Here is an 11,098-nt window from a genome sequence, read left to right as displayed (position 1 = left end):
GTCCTTTGTCATCCCCTCTCCTCCTGCCTTTAGTCTTTCCCAGTATCAGGGTCTCTTAACGTTGTAGATTTCATCAGCTGTCAGTTTGAAAACCAGGCAGACAACTACCACCCTCACCCCCTTGAGTACAAAGGAATCTAAGGGACCCAGGCAAGGACTGAAAGCAGCTCCAGAGACAGAATTCAGTACCCATGAGAACTAAGACCAGGAGTGGTAGGGGCTTTTTTAAATCTGAAATTCAAAAATTATGTTTTCTTCTACAAAATAGGGAGCCACTGATAGCTAAGGACAAGAAAATATAGTTAACTTGTCCAACATGGGTTTGAACTGCATGAATCTGTTACGTAAACGATGACCAGGACACCAAAAAGAGTGTCTAACAGGCTTCAATGGCGAAGCGCTACCAGGTGGGGTTCCCGGACCCAAACGAGGCAGGTTGAGGAAGTCCACGCCCGGACCATGTTGGGGGGTGGCTTATATAGGTTCCTTGTGGGGGATGGTCTGGCAAGATCGCCAAAAAAGGTACGGTTAGTAGATGGGGGTTTGGATAGGTTGTTAGGTCGAGGTGTTGCGGGCTGATAGGTCTTTTATGCAGCTGGGGTGGGGATTGTTTTAGCTGGTGAAGTGTGCTGTCATTGGTCCTTGGGATCTGGGAGGATCCTTCCGTTAGGGACTTTCCTGCCGGCAGGAGAGAGGCGGCCCATCATGGCCCCCGGAGGCCGGCCTTACAGAATCCACTTACACATGGGAATTTTTCACTAAATACATGTTACAGTACTATACAATCCATGTGTCATGGTTGGCTGAATCCATGAATGCAGATATGGAAGGCCAACTGTAAAGTTTACATGAATTTTCCACTGTGCAGAGTTAGAGCCCCAAACCCTCACTGCATTGTTTAAGTACCAATTGTTTAAGAAAATAAAATCAACAGTGGTTACTCAAAGGCATACTTACTTCTCTTACTTTTCACCAAGCCTTAAAATAGTGTTTTCTAATCTTTTTCATCATTTAGAGAACTTAAAACCCATGGATCCACTTCCTAGAAAATACACACACACATGTAGTTTTCTGTACAATATCAAAAGTTTTATAAAATCTCCAAATCCATCCACGTGACCCTCTAGAACTGTTGATGAGAGCCACTACCTAGTGGGTCTTAGGAACACGAGCTGCATTTTAAGTGCTCAGTAGCCACCATCACAGGAAGTTCTATTGTAGTTAGAACTGCTGCTGTAGAATTTCATGGACCCTAGGTTGAGAACTCCTGCCCCAAATGAACCTGTATAATCCTGTTGGCCTGTAATCCCATTCCCCATCAAATTGCTATTTGACTATAAAATACCATCTATAAAAGCTATTTTTCTTTTGGACTATAGATAGACCTCAAAGAAATGGAGGAATACTATTAGTAATTGTGAATAACTGAAAATCTCTCTAGCTTTAAGTACCTGTTAATAACCTAAAATCAAAGGGAACTTAGATAGCAAATGATTCATCATTCTTTTGTTTTGGGGTTTTTTTTTTTGGCTGCACCATGAGGGTTGCAGGATCTTATTTCCCTGATCAGGGATCAAACCTGTAAGGAGTCTTAACAGTGGGTCACCAGAGAAGCCCCTCATCCTTCATTCTTACCATCTCAAGGTATGTGTAGTTTGCAAACATTACTATGCCCCACATCTGTAATAATAATCCTAGTAGCCTTTCTATAACGTAGGGTAAGCCTTCAGGAATTTGCTGTGCATTGCATGTGTTCAGTCATGTGCAAGTCTTTGCAACTCCATGGACTGTAGCCCTCTAGGTTCCTCTGTCCATGGAATTTTCCAGGCAAAAAATACTGTAGGGTTGCCATTTCCTACTCTAGGGGACCGTTCTGGCCAAGGGATCGAACCAGCGTTTCTTTTCTCTTCTGCATTGGCAGGTGGATTCTTTACCACTGTGCCACCTGGGAAGCTATGCATTAGTCACAGCTAATATTGAGTTCCAACCCTGGGATTTCTTTGGAAGGAATGATGCTAAAGCTGAAACTCCAGTACTTTGGCCACCTCATGTGAAAAGCTGACTCATTGGAAAAGACTTTGATGCTGGGAGGGATTGGGGGCAGGAGAAGAAGGGGACGACAGAGGATGAGATGGCTGGATGGCATCACCAACTTGATGGATTTGAGTCTGAGTGAACTCCGGGAGTTGGTGATGGACAGGGAGGCCTGGCGTGCTGTGATTCATGGGGTCGCAAAGAGTCGGACACGACTGAGTGACTGAACTGAACCGAATATTGAGTTCATAGTAAATGCCAGGTATGATTCTAAGCATCCCACATATTTTAGCCCATTTAATCTTCACCCAGTATTATAAGGTGAGTATAGTATTATTCCCTCAAAAAAGATGAAGGAACTGAGATTTGAGGCTTAATGAGATTAAATAAGAAATGGCAGCCCACTCCAGTATTCTTGCTTTGGAGAATCCCATGGACAGAGGAGCCTGGAGGACTACAGTCCATGAGGCTGCAGAGTCAGACACCACTTAGGGACTGAGCTCACACCCCCAACGAGATTGAATAACGTGTTTGAGATGACAGAGTAAATGCCAGAGAAGTGGTTTTTAGGTTAGAATCTATTGTCTCCTGAAATGTGAATGTCTAAAACATGGGAGGAAGAAGACTTAGAAGACTCTGATTCTGAAAGGGACCAATACCAGCCTGTGTGCCAGGAGGCCTCTGGGTCTGCATCTACCACAGCGGCTTGTGGACCTATTCTCTGGAGTGGAACAACAAAAAAGCAAATTCTCTGGGCTTTTTCCATCCTGTCGTTGAAAGTTGACCCTCTCCGTCCCCACACCCCCTTTCCGGTCATGGCAGCCTGAACTTTTAACGACAGACTAAAGTGTGAATCTGGGCAAGTGACTTAACTGACACTGTACATGGGGATGATAATAATAGTGTCTAGTTCCTACAATTTTGTGTGCCACGAGCATCCAGATGCATGTCAGCAGGGGCTCAATAAACGATTACTGTTTTTCACGATTCAACCCCACGGCTGAGACCACAAGCCTAACCCTCGCTGGAGGCAATGGACTAGCTGAGCCGGTCTGGGCCGTGGACACCTGCCTCACTGCTGGGCAGCCCTCCCCTCAGCAGCACAAAGCCTGGACTGCACCGGCCAAGAAGTCAACCTTCCTTTCACCTCTCACTGTGAAAATTCACGGTGGACCTACAAGGGAGGTGAACAAGAAAAAGGCACGCGCCCGACAAGTTTAAAATGAGAAGCCAGTGCGGGCTGGGTCCCCACCGGCCCTGAGGAACATCCAGCCGCCAGCGGTGGGACCCTGGGCTGACAGGAGAGCGCCACGGGACACAGGAACACTCCTCACGACTGCGCCCGCGACGGGCTCCATAGCGCCAGCACCTCCAGGGCGCAGGCGCGGGCCCCGCCACCCCGTCGACGGCGTCTCCCTGAGAGCTCTGCGGCAGCGCTGACCTGGCCGGGGCCACTCTTCCCCGCCTCTCCCAAGCGCCGAGCGGGCGGTCGAGTGAACCGTGGCTCAATTGGCCCCTGAGGCTGCCTGGGCAGGTGAGCCCTCTCCTGCAGCTCCCTTAAGTTAGCGGGTGAGGGCCGCCTTGAAATCCGTTTTGACCAGGGCAGTGATTCTCAAAACTTGTCTGTGGAGGAAGAATTTCTCCACAGTTAGATTTTCGGGCCCACCCCGACACTCAAAAGCAAGGGGTCTCGCGTGACTCGGAGGTCTGCACTTAAGCTTCCCGAGGAATTTTGACCCCGGTAGCCCGCCGGCCTACGCGTCGCACCCGATATAAGCTCGATTTCCACTAACAGACCTAACGATCTCGCCCCTAAGGTTTCTGGGATCTCGGGCTCGCGCGACGGTACCGTCTCTGTACCCCAATTGGCCCCTCCTTCGTCCCGCCCTCACAGGCAAATATTTCCTTCTGACTGGTCAGCGGTAAGTGTGTGGCTAAACCTGACCCAATGGGCGCCAGAGTTCTCAGAACGTAATCCGGCAGTTGGTCCTGAGCAGTTCCGATTGGTTGTTGACGCCTAACGTGCGTTGAGACTTCCGGCGTGTGTGCCGAGCGCGGAGTCCAGTGAGGTGAAAGGCGTGGAGCTCAGGTCCTGTTCTAGGGCGGCCTTGGCGGGGGCGGGCCAAGGGGCGGTGCGGCGGCGCCCGCGAGCAACTGAGGCTCAGGCGCAGGGACCGTTTGCGCCCGGGTTGGAGCCAGCTTTCTCGGCCAGGGTTTGGAGCCCCGGACCACCTGGCTGTTGCGGACTCCAGCCATCCTTGCGCTGGGCCCGAGGCGTCTTCTCTGGCGTGCGCAGCTGGTTTCGCGGCCAAGGCGGTCTGGGGGCCTGAAGATGGCGTCGGGTCCGGGTTTCCAGGACCGGGAAGGGCTCCTGATAGTGAAACTGGAGGAGGACAGCGCCTGGAGCCAGGAGCTGCCCCAGCCAGACCCAGGTCCCAGCCCAGAGGCCTCTCACCTGCGCTTCAGACGGTTCCGCTTTCAAGAGGCCGCTGGGCCCCGGGAAGCCCTCAGCCGGCTCCAGGAGCTTTGCCACGGGTGGCTCCAGCCGGAGATGCGCACCAAGGAGCAGATCTTGGAGCTGTTGGTGCTGGAGCAGTTCCTGACCATCCTGCCCCAGGAGATCCAGAGCAGGGTGCAGGAGCTGCACCCGGAGAGCGGCGAGGAAGCGGTGACTCTCGTTGAGGATATGCAGAAAGAACTTGGAAGACTGAGACAGAAGGTAAGATAAAGACCTGGTTTATATGCTGTTTGTTTGGCCCCAGTTGCCCATACGAGTTTACTTGGTTGCCCTGAGTAGATCTGAGATGGGCAAGAAGACTTTTTGTAGATTAGTGAGGAACTCTCCTTCTCCATATTTGCCCCAAGTTGACAGACAGTGAAGAGTGCCCTGTTTCCACCTGGAGCAGTGTCTCTTGAGTTAGAGTAAGACCAGGAGTTAGCTTGCCAGGTTCAGATCCTCCCTCTGCTTCACACTAGCTTTGGGACTTTGGGCAAGTTACTTAATTTCTTCTGGCCTCAGATTTGCTGCTGGCAAAATGAGAATGTTAAAATACTTCTCTAAGGTGGTTTTGAGGATGAGAGAGAGAGCAGCATGTAGTTTGATCACGCTCTTGGCTTAGAGTTAGTGCTTAATAGCTGTTAGCTATTGTTACATTACAGTCTGCAGTCTAATCTTTACAAAGCTGAGTGGCAGTTAATAGTGGAATTTTAAAAGTTTGCAACTGAAGCTCTGAGGCCATATGCCCCAGGGCCACCCAGATTTACCTTATCCAGTAGTGAGGAGTGGATGCATCTAGAAGAGGTGGGTGAAAGTGAGAGGGAGTGAGGTGGTTCAGGAGCTGAGTGGGGAAGGTGTGCCCTGGGAGTGAAATCCCCCCGAACCTCACACACGTTTTCTCAGGTGTACACAGGATCAGAAAAGCTTGGTTTTAGTGTAACTTATTCTTCGCTCGCTGGGTCTAAAGGGTTTGCCAGTGGTTCTCTGTTGAAGGCTTGCCCTCAGAATTCTGTATTAATGTCCCTTCCTTTTGGGCCCTGTTGTGATGATGAGTGATGTGGGTTGGTTCCCAGGTCACAAACCGTGGGCGGGGAACAGAAGTGCTTTTGGAGGAGCCTTTGCCTCTGGAAACAGCACAAGAGTCACCGAGCTTCAAGCTGGAGCCCATGGAGACTGAGCGAAGCCCTGGCCGCAGGCTGCAGGAGCTGCTAGGCCCCGGCCCCAAAAGGGACCCTCAGACTGTAAAGGAGAGGGGTGAGGAACAGTTATCTGGGCAAGTGGGAGGGAGGAGGGGCTTTGGGGTTGCCCCTGACACTGGCAGGATGCAGCCTCACTGCCAAGGAGGGAGTGTTTCTAACCTGAGGGTCCCCAGATAAGAGTAAAAGAGCTAGAAGTGGTTTGGATTCCTCTTGGGGTGGGTGAAGGGAGGGGGATCTCTTAGGAAGTCTTTTTGTATGCAGAAGAGAGACTTTCAGAGCTCAGTGAATGAGGCTTGAATGCTTGGGCCAGCAGGAAAGACTGCCGGTACTCTGTTGTTTTGGATGCCGCTGTATTATCCCTCCATTGCCTTCTGTTCAGTGTTGGGTTCTCCTAGCAGAGTCTGGGTGTCAGGGCACAGTGGACACTGTGTTGTGATAATCCTTGGGTTGCCAAGATTTAAGAATGCCATTCTCATCATCATTTCTGTCACCTTCAGCATTATCTGCTCCCTGGCTTTCTCTCTTTCCTCCCGAAGGAAACATGGAAGACAAGGAGCTGACTGGGCCCCAGGTGATGTGGAAGTTCTCATTGTCTCCCCCCAGTTGTTCTTGTGGGAGTGGGGTCCTTTTGCCACTTAGAGAGGATCCTTACCACCTCACCACATGCACCTCCCCTCCTTCTTTGTTTGTCTCCTCCACACTTCACTTGTAGGCCTAACACCCTTCTTGCCCATGAAATGACTCCTTGGCACCCCTGGGTTTTGCCCTTTAACCTGTGACTCTGCTTGAATTGTTCTTGGTGCCTTAGGGCCTAAAGGTGATCTTGTGCTATTTCAGTTGCCTGAGAGCTTAGAGGACGTGGCTATGTACATCTCCCAGGAGGAGTGGGGGCGTCAGCATCCTAGTAAGAGGGCCCTCTCCCGGGACACGGTGCAGGAGAGTTATGAGAATGTGGACTCACTGGGTAAGGACTTCTTTTCCAAGGATGAAGACTGAGCCATTTCTGACCAGGGTCCTGTCCCTTAGCCACTTGTCTCCTGTGTGTTAAGTTCTGAGTTTGGCCAGGAGACCTGCTTTTGCCTAAAGTCCCTTGGACTAAGATCAGTTAAATATTTGTCAAGTGCCACAGTTGGCACACTTAAGGGTCCCAGCTGTCAGAGATGAGGGCAGGGAGTCTGAGCTATGACGAACATACCAGGGCAGAACAAGTCAAATCCAGTGATGCTCACCACCACCCCCATCCCCACTTCCCACGCATCACCCACAGAATACTGTGGGGCTCCAAGTTCCTGATGCCTTGAAATTTTAAAATGCCTATTCTTCCAACCTCACTTATGTTTTCTGTGCTCCATTAGTATTTCTGGGCTCTTCCCCAGAAACACAGGTTTCGGGGCACTGGCATCAACATTCTAGCTTAGTGACTGTCCCAGTCCTTGAACATTGAGGAAGGGGGAAAGCTTTGTAGAAATTTGGAAATGATATATATTCAAAATGAGTGTAACTAATTTAAACATAAATTAAGGTGCGTCTTCATGTTGAACTATTATGCAGAGATAAAAAATGAGGTCTGTAAAACAGGGCCAAAAACTGATTGTTGGATTAAGTGGAGAGTGTGTGGGCATTGAATAATTCCTTCATCTTTTCTGCATGTGTAGAAATTCTCATAATAAAAACTTGAAGAAATCTTGAAAAAAAAAAAAAAAACACAACAGGACTGTGTTTGTTACCATTGTAGCTATCTTGATGCATACCTGGTAGAAAAGAAGTTCGGTTGCCTGCACAGGGGCCTTCTCCAGGGTCTCTGTCATTGTGCTGTGGCTTGGCATCCTAAGTTGAGCACAGTTCTTTCAGTGAGCGCTAAATAAGAAGAGTTCAGATCACGAGTTCTTGGGACTAACCTTTTTAAAAGTCCATGTTTGATGGAGTTGGAGTGAGCATAACACAGGATGGCTCTTTTGGGTTTTAATCTCAGAGTCCCAAGTCCTTTTCTGATTGTCCATCATATTACATTTTTTCCTTCTGGAATTATCCCAACTTAGTTTCATAAGGGTCAAGGCTCTTTCACAGTATTAAACTTTGATTCCTCAAGAAACTGACCGCTCTGACCATGTGCATTTGAGTGTTGTTTTAAATACAAAAGTTTTACATTATCGTTGCAAAAAGTCCCAACTACCACACAAGTGTACGAAGAAAAAAGCCATAGTCTCCCTCATCTAATTTCTTTCTCTGGAGATAACAGTGGGAATAGTTTAGTGTATGTTCCAAGTAATTGCTGTCAGACTTACTGCACCTTCCGTATCCATCCACTGAAGGCAGGGAGCAAGACTATCTTTGTTTCTCTTGTCTGGTTGAGGAAAGTGGTGACATAGAAATCCTTTTCTTTCATTGTGGTCAGAGTCTCAGGTTCCCAGTCAGGAGGCCCTGAGCACCCAGGTGGAACATGGAGGAAAGCCCTGGCACCCCAGTGTCCAGACTTGCAAGGAGGGTCTGAGCTCCAGGACCCCGGCTCCAGGTAAGAAAAGCAGCTGCGCAGCCTGCCCAGCTAGTCTCCAGCTGTTGGGAATAAGGTATTTGAGGGTCTTGGTGTAAGGCTAGCCTGTCCCCACTGCCCACTTCATCCCAGTGATAGCAGGCGAGGTTCCCAGGGTGCAGAGTGTAAAAAGGCATTCATTCCTGGGTTCACTTGGCCACTTTTGTCCCAGTCTTGCTCCATCCCACACTTTTCCCAAAGGACAGAAGCCAGGGGCTCAGTTGGAGAGGGAGGTCAGGGCCCCCACAAGGGAGTTCAAGGCAGGTTTGAGCTTTCATTCCTGAGTGATGTCCCCACGCCTCATATGGCTGCCTGTCTAGAGTGAGTTACCAAAATGGGGAAGATGGGAAACTGAGGAAGGGCGAGGCCTTCTGGACTTTTGACCTACAGGCAGTATCATGCATGGGATTTCCTTTTCTCCTGCATAGACATAACATGGGGGTTTGATTTCTCTTGCTCTTCCAGGGGAAGAGAAATTTGAGAACCAGGAAGAGTGTGCTCAGTCTGTTTCCCCTGAGAGCATCCACCGTCAGGCGCTGCTGCCTGGCCAGGCCAGAGGGGAGGTACCCTGGAGTCCTGAGCAGGGAAGGCCTCGGGACAGGGCAGAAAAGCTTTGGGAGCCTCCCACAGAGGATCGAATGGAGCAGTCCTTAGTGGGTGCCACAAGTTGCAAAAAACTGGGACGACCAACAGAACTGCAGCCGAAGAAGCTCCACTTATGTCCTTTGTGCGGGAAAAATTTCTCTAACAACTCGAACCTGATTAGGCACCAGAGAATACATGCAGCAGAAAGACTGTGCATGGGTGTGGAGTGTGCTGAAATCTTTGGTGGGAATCCACACTTTTTATCACTACACAGAGCACACCTGGGAGAGGAAGCCCATAAGTGCCTCGAGTGTGGAAAAAGCTTCAGTCAGAATACCCACCTGACTCGCCACCAGCGAACCCACACAGGTGAGAAGCCCTATCAGTGTAATGTGTGTGGAAAGAGCTTCTCTTGCAACTCCAACCTCCACAGGCACCAGAGAACGCACACAGGCGAAAAGCCCTACAAGTGCCCTGAGTGCGGGGAGATCTTTGCTCACAGTTCCAACCTCCTCAGGCACCAGAGAATTCACACGGGAGAGAGACCTTATAAGTGTGCCGAGTGTGGGAAAAGTTTCTCTCGCAGTTCACACCTTGTTATTCACGAAAGAACTCATGAGAAAGAGAGGCTGTACCCCTTCTCTGAGTGTGGGGAAGCAGTGAGGGACAGCACGTTCTGTCTTACAAATCCTGGGACCCATCCCAAAGCAGAGAAGAAACTCTTCCAGTGTTTGACTTGTGGGAAAAGCTTCCGGCAGGGCATGCACCTCACCAGACACCAGAGAACACACACAGGAGAGAAACCATATAAATGTAACCTCTGTGGGGAAAACTTTTCTCATAGATCCAACTTAATCAGGCACCAGAGAATTCACACGGGAGAGAAACCCTATACCTGTCACGAATGTGGGGACAGTTTCTCTCACAGCTCCAATCGGATTCGTCATCTGAGAACCCACACGGGAGAGAAACCTTATAAATGTTCTGAATGTGGAGAAAGCTTTTCCCGGAGTTCACGCCTTATGAGTCATCAGAGAACTCACACTGGATAGAAACGATGGGATTTCTTTTGGGCCCAGATAAGGTGGCCTGTTCAGAGGGACCTGTTATTCAGAGTTCATATTCCTTACCCATCGAGTAATTACCCTGCCCCCGCAGGGCAGGGTCCTTCTGAGGGAAGTACAGAAGCAGCAAAGGATTAGCATAAAACTGAAAAGGAATTCTGTTGGAATTAGTGAGAATAGCAAGTCTTTGAGGCGACCCACTCAGGGTGGAATTCTCTGTGAAGTACTTCCTGTCCCAAGACATTATCCCCCTCGGCATATTTAGCCAGCTTGTGACATATTTAGCCAGCTTGTGACATGGGTGCCTTATTCTGTCCTGTGTCCATCCCAGCAACTTTGGGAATCCATGGACTTACTGCTTCCTCACTTGGAACATTCATCAGGAATATTTGGGCTCCTGAGGCCCTTGAGAGCAAAGAAGAGTGATCAGGTCTCTTGGGAAAGCAGGAGACACCAAGATACTGGTGGTGAGTTGCAGCTCTTCTGAAAGCCTGGCTGGGAAGCTCATAGGCAGTCCTGGGCACCCACGGTCAATGGCCGGACCATATTGGTCATTGGCAGGTCCTCACCTCAAACAAAAAGGAACAAGAGACCTAAGGGAAATAGTAAGACAGAATTTGCAGGTCTGCCCGGAAATAGGCAGAGGAAACTATATAAGTCTGAATTAGTTTACCCTTTGCAGAGATCAAGTCTTCAGAAGGTTCACGGAAGATGGGTTCCCTGGGAGACTTTGAGAACATGGATCCTGGGGAATTAGGAATCATGCCCACCCTTGTTGAAAATGCGGTTGGATGTTAATAAATATCTTCAGGAAACATGAACGTGTGACTCATCATTGAGGGCCTTTGTCTTGTCTGCCATGTTGATCTGTCTTTGTCTACTTTGGGAGGAGGACCTGCTTTCTTTTTGTGGTCTTGTTGCTAAGGAAGGTTCTGAAAAAGGTGACGACAGGCGGAGGGGGGAGGGGGGGAGGGGGTGTGTGGCCCTGGCTGGCTCCAGGCTGAGGTGGCTATATGGAAACAAGGGTCAAGCCCAGTGGCTGCTTCGGGTGATGTCATAAAGGTGTCCTTTAAATTTGTGTGTGTGTGTTTTCCTTCTCTAGTGTACAGCAGTGAACATGCCTTTTGATTGTTTAGAATGTTTGCTTTCTTGGCAAAGTAAAGATCTAGCTCTTCAAAAACAAGTTATT

At 49.4% G+C, this 11,098-nt stretch overlaps 1 protein-coding gene across 1 annotated transcript; it reads left to right on the top strand.

Moving 5' to 3' along the window:
* Positions 1 to 4,234: 4,234 nt before the first annotated feature.
* Positions 4,235 to 10,665, top strand: ZNF263 (zinc finger protein 263). Its single transcript, XM_052659485.1, has 6 exons — positions 4,235 to 4,753; positions 5,605 to 5,785; positions 6,228 to 6,301; positions 6,568 to 6,694; positions 8,126 to 8,242; positions 8,726 to 10,665. Exons 1-6 carry the CDS (start codon positions 4,367 to 4,369, stop codon positions 9,895 to 9,897), a joined length of 2,058 nt encoding a protein of 685 aa, XP_052515445.1. The 5' UTR covers positions 4,235 to 4,366; the 3' UTR covers positions 9,898 to 10,665.
* The last annotated feature ends 433 nt before the right edge of the window (positions 10,666 to 11,098 follow it).

The sequence above is a fragment of the Budorcas taxicolor genome, chromosome 2 (assembly GCF_023091745.1).
Source record: "Budorcas taxicolor isolate Tak-1 chromosome 2, Takin1.1, whole genome shotgun sequence".
NCBI lineage: Eukaryota > Metazoa > Chordata > Mammalia > Artiodactyla > Bovidae > Budorcas > Budorcas taxicolor.
The sequence above is the reverse complement of the archived record's forward strand: the minus strand, read 5'-3'. Positions and strand labels throughout refer to the sequence as shown.